This window comes from Prenolepis imparis, unplaced genomic scaffold (assembly GCF_030444845.1).
Source record: "Prenolepis imparis isolate NDT839.2.m4 unplaced genomic scaffold, iyPreImpa1.0 SCAF_6, whole genome shotgun sequence".
In the NCBI taxonomy this organism is placed as follows: Eukaryota; Metazoa; Arthropoda; class Insecta; order Hymenoptera; family Formicidae; genus Prenolepis; species Prenolepis imparis.
This window is the reverse complement of record NW_028141164.1, coordinates 8952920-8971447: the sequence shown is the minus strand read 5'-3', so window position 1 is coordinate 8971447 and position 18528 is coordinate 8952920. Positions and strand designations below refer to the sequence as shown.

The window sequence follows — 18528 nt, the reverse complement described above, 5'->3', positions numbered from 1 at the left end:
ACTTATGATGATATGTTTTTATTGGATTTAGCTTTTTTCTATCAAACAATCCGCACGTGTAATGTCAATTAGTAGTAGAGTGCATGATAGAACCGTATGCATATAATTGAAAATAGAATGTATGTAATACAAAATTATACACTGCTATATTAAGCAGATGAGTCATGAACGCGATTATATCCGTTCAGAGAATATGATTTATACATAAAAGATTTGAAGTTAAAAAAAAATAGCTTAACATCATCATTTATCAAAAGATAAAAAAAATTTCTCGTTTATGTATATATAATGTATGTGCAAATTTTGCCTAAACTGTATTTAAAATAATTTCTCTTTTCATATTGGATTAAAATACCTGCTCACAGTTGATGATTGACATGTTTCTCAATAACAAACTAAGAAAATGTCGGCTTAAAAATTTGCCAACATATTTATGTATCGGATTAGAAGAATGACATTACTTCTCGATCGTGCAATATCGTATAAGTCGATGTTGCAATTTTATTCTTACATTCAATAAAAAATTTATTGATTCTGATAATAAAAATATTATAAGAAAAGATATAATAAAAGACAGCTAACAAAATATTAAAAATTTCTTTTAAAGACATTATTTAATACAATATTTAAATATATTTACCGACATAATGAATTTTAAAAACGTCACAATATATACGATAAAATCGTATATGAGATATGAGATAAAATGATATATATATATAAATTATAATATATGTAGGTATAATATAATATATGCTTCTTTTATAAAACATGTGATTTCTAATAAATTAGCATTTCTAACGATGAGATTTATAGCTATTGTTCCGAGAGCCACACACACACACACACATAAATTAACAAGATCTGGTTAGACCTGGATCATTATATATCTACTATATACAATCTAAAAAAAGATATTTCCGGTTTTAGTCAAGTTTCAACCGCCATTATTAAAGAAAGGGTTTTTACTCTGAAACTGTCAAAGAACAAATTCTTGGAAACCAACCTTTGTTACTTTTTATTTACTTTATGTATCTTCATATGTAAATGTGTTTTATATTTTTTTAAATTTTTTTCCCGCCAAAGAGAGAATATAATTTACCTTAAATCGCACTTTGCTCTATAGTTTGACAGTAATTGAGGGGATTTCAGAAAAAAAATTCGGGACTGACCTCAGTCTTAATTTATCATAATGCTTCAATTTATACTTTTTAATTCACTTTTTAAAATTAAGTTTTTCATGTCTAAAGGCTAAAAAAACAATCAGGTGTCTCGACGTGCTTAATTAAATTACAGAATTATAAAAACATCGATAATTTTGATAATGTTATCACGAATAAAAAGTAACATTTATGATAATAATCTAAGAAAAGAATAAATAATTTTTTTATTGGTTAACTATAACTTCAACTTTCGTATTTTATATCATATCATGTACATTATCATATTAATCACATTTTTAATTACATTTTCTTTTATATATTTTTTTCCTCTTACTAATATATATATTTTAATTTTAGTTTAGACATGTTTTGTTCTTTTTTTAGCGCGTTTTCCGTAGAGATAAAAAATAAACTCTTTTGATTAATAATAATATTATTACTATTAACATTATTAATTGTTACAACATTTAACAACATTCACTATGAAACAATAATAAATTAATCTTCCGTTTAACAAAATTTATCGTGTTCTTCCTTAATAAATCTACTTATAATCATAAAATAGGGTAAGGAGGTGAATTAATCAGAATTAGTAGCAACGCAATTGAGCTTTGTAATCCGTTGTTTGCAACGCAACCTCATTTATTGCCACATCATGCGTTGTTAATCGATGCACATTGCGACAAATTTCGCCTCTGACTGCCACGACTTTGTTCGCGGCTCTTTATGAATAGGTACCGTAAGGAAAGTAAATATTACCGCATGTGAATTACGCAATGCACGTGGTACACGACGCAGCATTATTATTACCGATGGACCGAAGGAAGGTCGTGAATGCGGTAGTCTGATGATTCAGGGTCATTATTATTAGAATAGCTATAACGATATACCTATATATGAGGTGCTAAAACAAAATTAGACAAATGACATTTTGTGAAAAGATTTCAGTTAAGTACCGACAAAATTCAGTAGCGCGCAGATATTTCAGTGAAAAGTTTTTTTAGGTCTCATATAAATATTATTCCTGTCATTTCCTTTTGTTACTTCTTCTATCTCTGCCTTCTGTTGTCAGCGACTTATTTAATAATTAGCATATATGTTAATTTCAATGTAGCACTCGATTTTAATTCATTTTTATGGGACAATTTAGAAAATTGCAATTAAGAAACTTGATGAAGTTCTTAAACCTGTTTAATCATTCAAAAATATATGTAAATTATTGAGGAAAGATTAATCACAAATTGTCGAATTAAGGAGGTTGATTAAAATTCAATTAAATTTATTCACAGCACATAATTATCTCTCTAACGACCATGTGCTGCATTAATATTTCTAAAAAGGAAGGAGTTAAATTAATGCAATCTACTCTTACATATTTATAATTCCTGAAATCTCTAATATTCTAACAATAAATATATTTATAATTAAAAGTTAAATTTATATTATATTAATCATACCTTGCCTTTACGAGAATCGAACTGTCTCTGTCGAAGATTGAAGATAACAGATTGATATAATTAAAATTTATCAAAATTTTCGGGAGAAAATAAAATAAAATAAAACATAAATTAAATAGAATTAATATTTAATTAAATAAAAATATAATATAATTAAATGAAGAATAATACTCGAGTTTTAAATACTCGAGAATGAAATATCTCGCGAAAGGTCAAGATTTTGAGCAGAATATATAACTGATTCGTAATTCTCTCGTAATTTCTCTCGTAAGTTCCGACAAAAGTGTAAATTGGTACGTGACCTTCGATTAAAGATGTCAATTACCTCAGGTTCATGATTACGTATACTGTTTATACGTGAAAGTGAGTGTAAACCGATAAACAAGGACGTCTCTGTGCGATTTTTATGGAATGTACACATACATAATACAATTAAAGGAGAAGAGAAGATTCTCGTTCAATGTGCGTGTGTTTGTACAATGTTTCGTAACATGGCTTCAGTTTGATAAACATTTCGTTTGCGATATCAGATATATATATGTTTTTAATCCTTTATCTGAATAAACAGATGATAATTCTTTTTATAAATTCTTATCGTTTGCTATACGCTGATTTGCCGAATTATCAAAAAATTATATAATATATATTAATACTCTGAATATAATTTCCATCTAATGAAATACATTTTAATATTCATTTTTAATGGATAGAATGATTTAAGGCATATTTTGTTGTAGAAAATGATGTACATGTTGCATAATAACAAAAAAGGATACAAATATAGAATTAATAAGTTATCAGTAAATAAAATTTAAAAAATATTTTCTCCCAAGTACGAATAAATTTTTAAATTATATTTTTAAACCAGTTAGCAACTATAGCTATAGCTATAGAACACGTTTAATAACAAGCTAATGAAGATACATAGATATGTATCCAATCCTTCTTGTCTACGCGTTAATTGCTTATACAACAAGACATCGTAAACCGCGGTAGAAGATGTAATATGTAATGTTACTGCATTTACATGACAGAGTTAACGTTGCCGATTTTTATCGTGCATTTCGAAACATAGGTAATTTTTTGTTTATATATATATAGGATTTGTATGTAAAAATATTCTCATTACGACGCGCTTTATGTCATCGCGCAAAAATACGAGATTACCTTATCACCTATTTCCCTCGATAGAGTCAGCAATTTACCAGCAAAACAAATAAACACTTACAGTTCAACGCTTACGCAATGGTTGTCATTTATGTAGTGATATATTGCTCTGTTCAAATTCTCAACTTACAAATTTGTTTCACGTATGTGTAAGTAAAAGAATTTATAAACATAATATATATATAAAACATTAAATAACGTGATAAGATAACGGTGGTGTACGTGCATATATGCGCATTATTTGTTTCCCTGTACTGTATATACTTATGCGTATTGTATTTTATGCGGTTACACAGTTAATTAAGCAAACAAACCACGATGCTAAGTAATTCCATTCGTTCTGAGACCGTCGTCGTGATTTCGACATCGCGCCGTTCTCTCTAAACGTCCGGTTTTATTTTGAGTTTAATTGCCACATATTATCATGAGAAAATGTATCACATTATAACAATGGAAACTAGGTCGATCATTCGCTACGAAAGACTGACGATAAAGCTCAAAGACTATTGCGGGCTCGCGATTCTTGGTCAAATGTAATATTATTTAATCGATAATCGATAAATATGACAAAAAAAAATATAATATCAGAAATATATATATAATTGGAGAATTAGAAAGACATAAATCATATACCATTTACAGTTCATTCGATAGTCTTTCGATGCAGAATTTATGCACCCATGATGCAATAACTGCAATAACTATGCAAGACGATGATGCCACTTTCTACAGACAACCATTGTCGCGCATGTCTGCTCTTTTGAAATCAATTCGATCTGAGTTCACAAACGCAGTATAATGCGTATTTGCCTTATTGAAAAAGTCTATAAGTATCAGACTTTAAAAAATCAATTTTTTTCAATATTTTATAATATTTACAAAAAAATGTGGATATATAATTTTTAAAAAATCGTGTCACAGTTATTTTATTCGCAAATTCCTTTTAAAATTGATGTGCATTAGTCACCTTTTTTATGTGCGAATAATTAGAATCATCCAGTTCTAAATATTCTTGTTCTAATTAATATTATTTTCTATACGTTTCTCTAAAAGTTGATATATGATTTTTTAATAAATGACATATCAATTTTTAAATTGGTGTCATTTATTAAAAAATCATACATCAACTTTTAGAGAAACGTATAGAAAATAATATTAATTAGAACAAGGATGATTCTAATTATTCGCACATAAAAAAATGACTGATTAATGTACTATTAAAAGACCTTTTGTTTGCAAATGTAACATAAATGCGAATAGTGTGTTTTTTATGACACTAAAAGTCCGATTCTTATTGTCAGATTATATGACATAATGATTCTTTTTATGCTATAAATTTTTAAGAATTCTTTTTTCAAGCTAGCTAATTTTACATAATACCGGTTCAATAACATTTTGAGTTCTCTCGAAAGCAAAATCCGTTAAGCTTCTCTAATTTTATAACGAGTTGTGAAGTCATTCGATGCAGATCAACGACCTTATATATATATCCTTACTATATATTCAAATTAATTTTGTCGAGTTACTCATCGTTTCTTCTACAAAACGAATTTTCAATTCATCGTAAAAATCTTGCTTCGTGAAATAAAATTTTTTTGCTTTATATATATATATATATATAAAACAGAGAAAGAGAAAGATAAAAAAGAATAATAGAATCTCGAATTGAAAAATCAATCTATGTTACGAGTAAACATTGAGAGATCGAGTCATATTTCAGACACATGTCAGGGTTTTTTATACATCAATTGAAATTATATTGAGCAACGCATATGCGTCTACCTTGCCCGAAAATTTTGCTTCCGTTTAATCGCAAATTACAACGTCGTTTGCGAACGACAGACACGCCGGGAGGTATCTTAATGGCTCTCTCGCATTATCATGTCAATGTCAGGCGCGCGGAGTTTTACGTCGATAAAATTTCTCATTCACGTTTGAACCCGAGGCACGTAGCAGGTTTCATACGATTTACGTGAATCCCCGATACGATATATTAATTCGAGAAGAAGAGAACAAGAGGCCTTCCTTTCACGAGTTTTTCTTGAATAAGTGTGAACATGTTTTAACAATGAACCTTTAATATGCAAATATTCGAGTTTCCGTATTGAGAATATTAAAAAGATTCTTTTCTTGTCTTTCTACAGAGAATTTCCCCGAAGAAATCGATCTCGAGGCACGCAGATTATTGCAAATCCTTCCTGCTTATGATCCTGGTGCAGGTGGTGTCAGCGCGGAATGCAAACGACATTCCGATGTCTTTCACGAGGAACTCGCAAAGTTTACACTATGGGCTCTCAAAAGTAAGTCAATCTTTGAGTAAGTATTAGGTTGTTCGGAAAGTTCGTTTCAAATTTTCTATGTAAATTCAGAGTGCAATATTTTACACAAATCGGAACTTTATTGAAGCAAATATGTACCGTTTTGTTCGTTGTTAACAAAACGGTACATATTTGCTTCAATAAAATTCCTTTTTGTGTAAAACATTGCAGTCTGAATTTATATAGAAAATTTGAAACGAACTTTTCGAACAACCTAATATTATCTCAGAAACACAATCCACATAACATTAACCAGAAATTAATGCTTAAATTAAATTATGGGAGAGCAATAGTTATAGACAAGTTGCGTTATATTTAAGAAATTCTTCCTCGAAATATAATTGCAAGATCGAATTCGTATATGCTCTGTGACTAAACTTTATGTGATCAAACTTGAAATGATTAAAAATGATCGAAAACTTAATAAATGTATATTTAATGATCTTTCAATCAACTCGTATAATTATATAAAGTGTTTGTCAATGAAGTGTCAGTCAAGTCACTATTCATACGATATAGGAGATTTGGCAATAGTTACTTTGAGATATTCATCATTAATAATCACCTTATGATATATGTATATGCGCATCGATATTAGTCTATAATTGTTTCTATTAACACTTCAGCAAAAGATGAATATTTAGCTTCGAGATATTAGTCTTATAATCTGAATTTGATTAAAGTAGAGTATTTTATATGCAATTTTTAAAATGCAAGAGATTAAAAATAGCTCATGTAAAATGAAATTATTAGTAAATCTATTATATATGAGATTTTCTATAAAGAGAAAACTTAATCTGTAGTTACTTAATTTAATCATCTGTAAAGAACTAAGACTAGCCCCCTCTGAAACTCGTCCTCGTAGTCGGAAAAAGGCTCGTCTAGATTTTTCTATTTTCTATTTTTATTGATTCTTTAGTGTATGACGCAACTGCAAAGATACCTTCCGGCCTATTAAACGGAAATATTAATCAATTCGGCGATTTCGACGAGTGCGTTGGTGTCGAGGGCAAGGATGGCATTCGAGGACAATATTGTCTGGCGTATCTACAGTTGGATGTCGATCGGTCCCGACCGGATCTCAAATACCTGCATCGCTTGCTACATTCGCACTATGCATTCCGCAGTAACATGACCGACGTGAGTATAATGTACATTTTTGTAATGCGCCACGTGAATTGGCTTGATCGATTGCAATCGTTTTGCAATCAATCACCGCTTCGCGATATCTCACGTTCGTGAGCGAAACAGGCGATCGCTTCGGCACGTAGAATATCAAAGTCGTGTTGTCGTACGAGTCATTTAAATAATATCCATTCCTTACTTTTGATAAGATAACATCAGATTGCGATAATACAAGCAACTTGTGCAAATATTCTGATAAACATTACGATACATTCATACGAAAACATTTTACGAAAGCCATTTATCCTCGGATAATTTATGAATAATGTTGAATGACACAAATGAGATTCGTATATGTAATAAAATTAGAATCAAATTTAAAAAAATCTAAGCCTTCTGTGTGAAAAATATTTTTTTCTTTCTGAACGTAATGCTCATGGCATTTTAATGATTCGACGGCTCATCGTGTACGTTTAATCCCTAATGAATATGTAATAGACACATAAATCCGTGCCGTAGAATTTATGTAAATCGAGGGAGAAAGACAACGACGCGGGCGGATGTCGACGAATAAAAGACGTTCAGTTGACGAATAGACACGATAAAGACGAATGGCACAGAATGAATTTTAACAGAACGAAACGTCAAAGTACGTACAAAAAAAGGCAATTACTCGCAAAGAGTTACCCTCGAATCTTAAAACCTATATAACACAACTTGACTTAAATCCAAAAGCGACAAATTGAGGAATAAATTTGTAAAAGATAGATATATCATAAGAATATCTCGTAAAACTATATTGTAGCGATAGATATTACTGATATGTAATCAGATTTTATAACGCTTTCGCAATTAAATAATAAATCTAATCGCATCAGAATACTGTAGATTATATAAACTGCAGAAAAAAATTGTTTTTTGCTTTGATAATCTCTGATTGACGATGATAATACATCATAAATGGATATTACGACTGTGCTCTGACAATCACTTGTAATGTTGCATGCTGGCTTAATGCTAATGTCTATATCATTGTTTATCTTCCGTTTCGCGAAACCAAGCGTATCAATTATTATTGTTTGCTTAATGAGACAAACGCATCAATTATTTTCTGAATGAAATTACTTGTTCCGTCTTTATAAAAATCTTGTAAATGTGATTTATGAAACATCTCCATTTTTAATCATACATCTTTCATAATCAAATGCTTTAATAAACTTCCGTAAATACTTTTAAAAGCACTTGCGTGATAAGTATATTAAGATTCTCGTTGCTACGAAGGTCGGTTATGAAATCAAAGAGAATGTTTTAAAAAAATATCCTATTATCATACTATTTATATATGTAATCATGATAATAAATATCGAGTTTTTCCTATATTTTTTCAAACAATATTCTTTAGAGTTTACGCACATATGTTTCAATATATTATAAATATTTATCTCTTTTTTTTCCGCCAATACTTAATGATAATTTTTCTTTTTTACAAGCGCTTACAAAAGGGAGGAAACGTGTATACGAAATAATAGAGATGAGTTTAAATGGCGGAACAGAAATGTTGTGTCAAACAGTGAAGAAAATATTATTAGTGATGTGTAAGAAACTAATTTATCAGCTTCATATTAATTACGACGTTTACAAGATTTCTATATCGCTTATTGAATGTGTTTTCGATAATATACGTATACATATATAATTCTAAGTATCTGTTTGCGTTTGTGATGCAAATTTATCTTTGTAATCTGACTGACAGTTTTGTACTGTAATGCAAAATTAAAACTTGACATTATTTATTTTGATATTCAGCCTGGTCACAGAGTACCGCGTTTTAGCACCGTAAATTGGGCCGTATGTACACCCGCATCATGTACAGCCCAAGACGTGAAAGTCTCTCTTCAACATGCTATCTCAAAGTATACGACTCAAACTGGTCTTAAAATTACGCTACATGTGGACAAAGAGATGTGTCAAGTAAAAGAGGAACTCGTTCTATCAAAAGCGACCATCGCTACTAGGTAAGAAAATTGTACTTGTTTTAATTATGAAAAACATTTGCATTATAGTACGTACTCTGTAAAAAATAAGCGAATATTAAAGTTTCCGACAGAAACTTATTTAATTATTTATAATAAATTTTTGCCAATCTTTCTAAATTCGCTTCTTTTTAACTGGGTATATAATTACTGCAGATTCTTAATTAATCTTTCGGAAGTTACATAATTTTTACATCACTTTTCACAGTCTTCTCTTTGCTACCGTAATCATCCTGACTCTCGTAGCTGCATACTATGACCACTGCGAAATATCGACCAATGAATTGCTTCTATCATTTTCTCTGAAGCGTAATGTCCAGAAACTTTTCTCATTGGAAAGACCGCAGGGCGACATAGCTGCGCTTCACGGTATCCGATTTTTAAATAGCGTTCTACTAGTTGTAGCTCACAAGAGCATGGCAGCATTTTTTACTCCCTACGTGAACCGGACTTACATGAGCGAGGTACGTCATTATCAATTTTTAAAGACAAATCACTGAGAGACCACTCTCTTAGAATTTACCCTGAAAATCATGGTAATCGTGGAATAATATGGTATGGAAAGAATTTTATGAGAATTTCTCTGATTAATATTTATCACAATAAAAATAATAATATCTATCACAATAAAAATAATAATATCTATCACAATAAAATATAAAACATGTTTGATTAATTTGACTAAACTGCATAGTAAAATTAATCAAACATATTTTATATTTTATTATAATAGATATTATTATTTTTATTGTGATAATTATTAATCAGAGAAATTCTCATAAAATTCTTTCCATACCATATTATCCCACGATTACCATGATTTTCAAGATAAATTCTAAGAGAAAATTCTCTCTGTATATGTATTGTAGAAAACAAAAAGAAATATATGTGTATGTTATTTTACAAATAAAATATAATTGCAGAAGATTGTAATCTACTTGAATATGAAAAGAGAAATAGAAGATTAAAAATAAAAGAATATACAATTATTAAAATATACAATATATAAAATATTATTTCATAAATATTAAATTTATTTTGTACACCGAGAGAATTTTCTCTTAGAATTTACCCTGAAAATCATGGTAATCGTGGAACAATATATGGAAAGAATTTTATGAGAATTTCTCTGATTAATATTTATAACAATAAAAATAATATCTATCACAATAAAATATAAAACATATTTAATTTTACTAAACTGCATAATAAAATTAATGAAACATATAATATTTTATATTTTATTGTGATAGATATTATTTTTATTGTGATAAATATTAATCGGAGAAATTCTCATAAAATTCTTTCCATATATTGTTCCACGATTACCATGATTTTTAGGGTAAATTCTAAAAGAAAATTCTGTGTTTAAATTTTATTTGTATACACACATACACTATAAATCGATTATTATCGATCTTTGTAATAGAATTTATTTTATTTTTTTAATTTGGCAAATTATTTTGATTTGAAAATATGCGACAATTTTGGCGCAGTTTTTAGGTAAATCATGGACCGTTATAGGAAGAGCGGCCAGTCTTTATACCGATCCCTTCATCATGTTGTCCGGTCTGTTAACGACATATTCGTTCGTAGGCAGATTGAATAGAACCGGAACGTTGGATATCAAGAACGAATATTTATCGCGCTTACTGAGGTACTGAGTATGTCTTAATCAAATAAATGTGAAAATATCTAATTTTTTTAATACTCACAATGTCCAATTGTAGACTAGTACCGACTTTAGGAGCGCTGATATTATTTTGTACTCACATCATGCCGTACATCGGATCTGGACCGCAGTGGCCGCTGGTGGTGACCAATCACGCGAACATCTGCAAAAAAACGTGGTGGCGAAATTTTTTATTTATTCACAATTATTTTGGATTCGAAAATATGGTAGGTATTTACATAAAATGTATATGCAAAATTGTTTTACACGAAAGATAAAATCATCTCTCCGAAATATAAAAAAAACGACTAAAAGACTTCTAAAAAGATGTCTAGATTAACGTTTTTAAAAAAAAATTGCAACCAACATTTTGATTATTTTGCATATGTATAAGATCTCTTTAATCTTTCCCGCTTTCAGTGTCTTACGCACACACATCATGTGGGAATAGACACGCAATTGTTTGCGATTTCACCCGTGATGGTATTGCTCCTATATAAAAAACCAAAGATTGGCGTTATTGTACTTGGTGCAATAGCCCTGATATCTACGATATTGAGATTTTACGTCACATATACTAGATATCTCAACAATTATGTATACTTTGGCACGTCGTAAGTAAATCATATGCTATATTAACATTGAAAAAGAATTGACTCCGATATGCTTTATTATTCGCATATTCTTTTTCTTCTTGACAGAATAAGACAGTTATTCGATACTGCTGATTTTTCCTACACATTACCATCGCATAGATTAACAGTTTACATCATAGGCGTCTTTGCAGGCTACTTACTTCGGAATATACCTAAGGATTTCAAATTGAGCTCAGTGAGTGACATTACAATAACTATACAATATAAATTTGTGATTAATATATTAATTTTTTCGACATGCGGATTTCAGACAACTCTCTATACAGGTTGGACTGTGTGCATTATAATGTTCTTGGCAGCTTTTATTGGACCGTCTAAAATGGGATCAATTGATTATGTGTACGATCCGATCCACGCAGCTGCTTATAACGCTTTCGCTCCTATCGGATGGTGCGGATTATTTCTTTGGATGGCTGTAACACAGCATACTGGTAGTTCAAATGGTAATTACTGGAAAGGCATATTAATAATATTGCAAAAAATTGGCAATTTGCAAAAAAAATTGTTTGAAAGTAATGTCGTATCAATCACAGGATTCTTAAATAAATTATCCTCTTGGCGAGGATTCCTCATTACTACGAGGATTAGTTATGCCGTCTATTTAACACAGTTCCCGATATATTTCTTCAATGTTGGACAAACCCGCACTGCAGAGCAATATGAATTTTTCAGGATAATGGTAAGTCTTCGAGATCTAAAAAAAAGACGTGGAAAAAATCTTTTCAAATAAATTATTAATTTACTCATAAATTTATGAAGTTATTTGATTATATGTAATATTAATTATCTCTAATGCGTATCTTTAATTTCTTGTTTCAGATAAATCTGAAAGAAATAATATGGATTCTTGTCACGTCCATAATTCTCACACTGCTATTCGATTCACCTTTCCAAAATCTAAAAAAATATTTATTAAAGAAACCAGTGTTGCAACAAGATAAGACAAAATCATCCAAAATAGAATAGATCTCTTTTAATTTGAATGATTCAAACTAAATGTTTTATCTTAATCATAACAGTTTAGAATTTTGTACAAAGCGTTTTTACTAAGGTTTTAATCCTGTTGATGTAATTAATGTATAATGTATACGAAACACTGTTAGATAGAAAAAAATTATCATGAAAAATTGAATCACAAATTTTTTCTACAAAAAAATAATCAGTGAAATGAATTGTTTTTTTTTTTTTTAATTCTCCCTTCTGTTCTTAAAAACCTAGATATGCATTTTAAATAATTAAGAACATATTTACATAAATTTTTTTTACTTCTGCATATGTAGCCCCTTACAAATATAACTGTAAATATTAGTTTTTCATTATTTTTTGCACAATTGATAAACTTAATATGTTTACAAAAAATATTATACATTTTAGGCACAATCCAATGCTATATAAATTATAATCCATACAGATTGACATTGCTGACAGGCTTTAATTTTTCTGGCCTCGTAATAAAGATTCTGAAAAAGTATATTTAAAAAAGTAAATAGCAGTAACGAAAAAAAATTTTTGTTCTTATAAATCAGATGAAAATTAGTTAACTGAAAGCAAATAATCAGCTATATAATTAATACTATAATAATCAAATTATATAATTTATTATGGCTAGCACAACATATCAATGAGACATAAAATTATTAACAATATCTCGTAATTGTTATGTATAAATAATTAGGAATATATTGCGCTCAGGAAATTTTGGACAATAAAATATAATTATTGTTAAAAATATTATAAATACACATTTCATGTATAACTTTTATATATTACTTGAGAAATACAGTTTACACATAATCTCTTGAATACAATCTTCGGTTATTACATACAGAAGATCATAGTGAAAATAAAAGAAATGTTTGCATTATGTTATACGTACAGATACAGAGATAAAATCCGTTATATATGTTGCGAGCGTCACTGAAAAATATTTTAATTCTTGCCAAACATAAAATATAATAATGTACGTCACATATGTATATCATCATACATATATGATATATAATTGTTGCAATACATTTTGTCAAATGAATCAAGTATATTTGCAACATCAAAGTAGACTTATAAAGTTGGCTTACTGTAATCTATAATAATTTTATTACGCGATATAACTATTATATAATAATTATTAAGTGTATTTACATAGAAGAATATAAGAATATACATATACATATACATATACATACACACACGCACACATATATATGTGTGTGTTTCTTTTATTAAAACAAATGAACGTACGAAAGAGAGTATTTTGAATCATTTAAATATTAACAAAAAGTTGTAATTAATTGATACATATACTTACGTAAATGCTTTATAAAAAAAATTGTTTGGAATATTTTTCTTATATATTGTAGAACGCTAAAGCCATATCACATATATATGGCAATTATCTAATCCTACACTCTTAATAGTACTTATTCATGAAATCAGTTGTAACTAACTTCTTTTATAGACGTTGTTATGTACGTTTTGCAATAGACAGATGATATTACAAGAAAGTTCTAAATTGAAGCTGTGTGTGCTTTAGCTGAAAATGAAAGCATAAAACAATGTAATTGAAAATAACGGAGGAAAAATAACAGATGTATTAATACATGTAATATAATAAATTACAGTTTTGATTATTATTTCCTACAGTTCTAATAAATTCTAAATACTATAATTTTTAATAAGCACCATTAAAAATGTTTAATTATGCCATATTACATGTATGAATAGGATCATATTTGATAAGAATATATATGCAATTTATATATATCTCAATAACGCATAATTATGCGTCAATTTCAGTTATAAACTAGTTAAATGCATCAGTGGTACAACAATATTTCTTGAATACAAATGCAACATATTGCATAGTATGAATAATTGAATAGATGCTGAAATAACTTTTCAAATAATATTGTAAATTTTATATATATATATATACTAGACATATAAATATGTACTTTTGTGTCATATTTTTATATGTACTGTAATTTTTCATATATACGTATTATTTCACACACACATATATATTAATAAAATGACTCTCTTATAGCATATAATAAAAAAGCATGTAATAACAACATAATTAGTTTCCCAGAATAAAGCACATTATTAAATTGAAAGTTAAATCAATTTGCATAACTTAAAAGATTGGTTAATAAAAGTTTAGTGCTAAAATTACATGCAGCATATATATAACACACATATATATATATATATATATATATATATATATATATATATATTCTCTGCAATATAATATCTCTATATCAAAGATATTATTGAGGAAGCAAATTCGCACATAAAATATCTATTACTTATAATATATTAATATACTTTTAATATGCAATATTTCAAATTGCATTATTTGACGTAAATAATCGTGATTAGCATTTCAATGTTAGATCATAAGCAGAGAAATGTCTGTAACATAAGATTTTAAAATTGTATTTAAACATATTTAAATATTTATTTATCGCTTACTATAATTCTACATTATACGACATTGAGTCATAGATACCTGTTTCACAGACCACTGGATTTTCGCTTATAATAAGTTCAGAAGCTTAAGAGAAATCTCTATTCGGAAAAACGGTAGGGGCTACCAATGACCATACATAAAGAGACAAACACATCCATGAAGAAATAATCTTCACCCACATTGAAGCAGCATTGGCATTTAAGGTATCGAGACTGGAGTTTGGTCTATGAAAGTAATATAGCAATATTGATACATATCAAAACAATATTGTATTGTACATAGTAAATTAGTTTAATATAATAATACAGAAATAATAATACGTACTTATACCAATTTGTAAGAGTCATCATAACATACAAAGTAGCGAGAGCAAACATGAGATGAAAGAAACTCCAATTATATGCCACTTTCTCTTCTTCGTTATCCCAAACTTTGACATCATTCCCACCTTCTGCATCGGGATTGCGTCCTTCTACTGTAGTATAATCTGGTTACATTTAGGAAAACGAGAAATAACAAAAGAAAAAGCGAACAAAAAGATTGAAACAAGCATAGCTTTTCATATAAATGTGTTTTCAATGATAATCTGATATAAAGTGCATGCATATGTGCATAGTTTATCAATGTTATTTTCTCACATATATATTAAAATCATAGTTATTAAAAATATGGCAATTAACCTGTACCTTTAATTTCAATAATATGAAAATGATATAATACAATTTTGTAAAGCAACCATATTTATATGTACAAAAAATATTTAATAATAGCAAATAAAAATAGACTGGCACAACAAATAAATGTAACATAAGCAAGGGAATAAAGATAAACACACACTAATTACTAAGCAGATCTATTCAATACTACATAATTATAAAAATAGAGAAGATATTTTCTATTACACGTATAAATAAATTATTGAATAAATTTTGTCTGTGCAAATATATAAAAACATATGTTGATATGTATTTTTTAAAAATGGGAATGCATATAATCAGAATGCATAATCAAAAAATAAATTCTACTTGTAACATGTAGTGTGTGCCTACCTTCACCGCCAATAAGAGACTGCTCTCCTGCATTCCTAACTATATAAAAAGATTAATATTTAATACAACTACCTTAACTTTTATAAAATTAATTATATATAGGTGATGAAAATATACTACTGTCAGTGCATTAAAAAAGAAATATTTCTGTGAAGATATTCGATAGAAGGAAAGCTACTAAAAATGCATGATTACAAACACAAGCAGATCTTAGACAAGCAGATATTTACCAGCTCCATTATCCTGAACCAGTACATTTTCAGACATTGTAATCTTTGATGATTTAGATGCTGTACGTAAGGAACTGTATAAAACGCAACTAAACCAGATTATAAGTCCAATAATACTTTCCTTGTCAAACGTGACACGATTTTGTGCATCATTACCAGCAAATATACCAAGGAAACCAGGATTGCACTGATGATCTATAAATTAAAGTAATAATGATCAAGAATAAAATACAAATCACATATTCTTGGCTTACTTTGAATCACTTATATTACCTGGACTGTTTGATATACCACTCCATGTTAGATATACCACATATAATGTTACCACAGAAGATTGAAGAAGTCCTGATCGTGGTTGATGTTCTTGTACAGTGGGCAATATTGATACAATACTGGTAATGACACACAGAATCAAATTAAATGAAATAAAAAATTTGTTAAGGGCACATGTACTTTCCTGTAAACCAAATAGATAACAATATACATATATCCTTGAAGCCGATCTATGAATCTGTACTAAGATAAAAATAAATATTAATAATCTTACATGTGTATAATATACATAAAGTAACACCACCCCAGTGATAGAAACAAAATAATTGAAGAAAGATGCACCTAATAGCGCGGCATACCTAAAAATATATATAAAAAAAATAGTTTGATAACAAGAATGTCTGTTGCACAATATTATGCATTTATATTATTATAAAAAGTATACTTACCATCCTTTTGATTCAGTCTCTTCATAATTTCCTATCCACGCATCAGCCCAAGAATGAGCAAAATCAACAATCAAAATCAACTGAATAATTATAAAGAGAAAACCTCCTAACATCCCAAAATACATCCAAGTAGATCCAAATGATTTTTCCGGGATAAAGAAAGCGCCAATAATTCCTCCAATGATCAAAAGATATTTAATTGCCCAGAATCTGAGAATTTTATATAAATATTACAAGAGTCGCGATTTTAATCAGCAAGATGTATGCTATCTCAATTACCCATTTTGTATCGGTGCTCTTGGATCATGTGAACTTTTCACTCTGATCATTATTACAGACATCAAGAAGAAATACAGAGAGAGAATAAAACATATTCTATAGACTGCTAAATAACCAACTGCAGAGTCGCAGTCGAGAGTAACGTCTGATGGAATATAATTGGTAGAACTATTTGCGCAGAATGGAACCTGTTTAAATATAATATAATTATAAGACGTTTTTAATTATTAAGAATATTTCTTTACCTTTTTAAGAACATTCTGAAGTCCAGGAGCTAGAGTAATGCAGGCTGCGATAGTTCCCAGCAATAAGAGCAATGCATACATGATGCGAGTACTTGTACTGTTCCTGCACGTGGGACATTGAGAACAACAGAAACTGCAAGCTGTGCTTCCGCACAAGCACGCAAGCTATACAATAAAAGAGAACAGTATAGCAGACGAGTCAATGGTATTTATAAATAGATAAAAGAAAAATAATAATCATTTACAATAACAGTCATTTCTCATATGACATGACTTCTCATAGTAATATTTCAACATTTATTATCATTAGTTTTATCATACCAAAATATCTTTAAAAATAGCATCCTAATATATGTATATATATGTATATGTATGTATATGTATATGCTACAATCAATATTTCAAAGATATATATATGATCAAAGTACAAGTGACGCATATAATATCTGATCATTCGCGCACATAAATAAATTGATAAAATTTCCTATGACACATAACAAAATAAGATCGAAATTAATTCAACTGTATTTTAAAAAAAGAATGCAGTATTCAGCTTCTTTGTCTATAGAGATAAAATAAACACAATCAGCGACTATTCCAACAATGGAATATAACTGTAATCATTGCATAATCATAAATATCTCGCTGAATAAATAATGCGTAGTTCTTTTCACAGTGAGAGAAAAGGAAAAGTCTATTTCTCTGGAAAGAATAACCCAGACAATGGATTATCTCCGAAACCTTACCTGAGCCGTGGAGCACACGAGACCCATGATGAGATTTTCTCGCCACTCGAGTTATCGAAGGAAGACGGGACGATGCTTCGCGAAAAACTGGAAGAAGATTTTCACCAGGGAAACCGAAATAGAATCTCGCCGAGCGGGAACAGCAAGGAAAATCTCCGCGAGAAAGTCACTGTACTACAATAATAACAATAACG

At 29.0% G+C, this 18528-nt stretch overlaps 2 protein-coding genes across 13 annotated transcripts in view; one reads left to right on the top strand and one right to left on the bottom strand.

Annotated features, from left to right (window-relative positions):
- The window catches only part of LOC145937498 (nose resistant to fluoxetine protein 6), a 24147-nt gene extending 10797 nt beyond the window's left edge, over positions 1–13350 (top strand). For 6 of the 8 annotated variants that reach the window (XM_083040544.1, XM_083040543.1, XM_083040542.1 and 3 more), the window contains exons 4-14: positions 5932–6087; positions 7025–7245; positions 9037–9245; positions 9472–9727; positions 10760–10920; positions 10994–11162; positions 11356–11549; positions 11637–11766; positions 11842–12034; positions 12125–12270; positions 12411–13350. In XM_083040544.1, the coding sequence (XP_082896670.1) occupies positions 5932–6087; positions 7025–7245; positions 9037–9245; positions 9472–9727; positions 10760–10920; positions 10994–11162; positions 11356–11549; positions 11637–11766; positions 11842–12034; positions 12125–12270; positions 12411–12557 (1982 nt within the window). In that variant the 3' untranslated portion in view covers positions 12558–13350. Of the gene's footprint in view, positions 1–5562; positions 5837–5931; positions 6088–7024; positions 7246–9036; positions 9246–9471; positions 9728–10759; positions 10921–10993; positions 11163–11355; positions 11550–11636; positions 11767–11841; positions 12035–12104; positions 12271–12410 lie in introns of those variants that run through there. The other 2 variants (XM_083040547.1, XM_083040545.1) reach the window with 2 other exon arrangements.
- Tms1 (serine incorporator TMS1) lies at positions 13336–18528 on the bottom strand. Of its 5 annotated transcripts, none has more exons than XM_083040554.1 (11): positions 18335–18528; positions 17589–17753; positions 17344–17531; positions 17065–17274; positions 16890–16974; positions 16616–16799; positions 16343–16537; positions 16113–16151; positions 15388–15550; positions 15103–15287; positions 13336–14121 (listed from the first exon to the last, which is right to left on the bottom strand). In XM_083040554.1, the coding sequence occupies exons 1-10, from the start codon at positions 18359–18361 to the stop codon at positions 15149–15151; spliced, it is 1395 nt and encodes a 464-aa protein (XP_082896680.1). In that variant the 5' UTR covers positions 18362–18528; the 3' UTR covers positions 13336–14121; positions 15103–15148. The 5 variants fall into 5 exon arrangements, with proteins under 5 accessions (XP_082896680.1, XP_082896683.1, XP_082896684.1 ...); XM_083040557.1 differs by having other exon boundaries at positions 15388–15538; XM_083040555.1 differs by lacking the exon at positions 13336–14121 and adding an exon at positions 14808–15005.

Coding starts and splice junctions, on each gene's coding strand:
- Tms1 (XM_083040554.1), bottom strand. CDS start 18,361: ATGGGTCTCGTGTGCTCCACGGCTCAG. Junction 16,800..16,889: donor TTTATGTATATTATACACAT/GTAAGATTATTA, acceptor TTTGGTTTACAG/GAAAGTACATGTGCCCTTAA. Junction 15,551..16,112: donor GTCTCTTATTGGCGGTGAAG/GTAGGCACACAC, acceptor AAATGTAACCAG/ATTATACTACAGTAGAAGGA.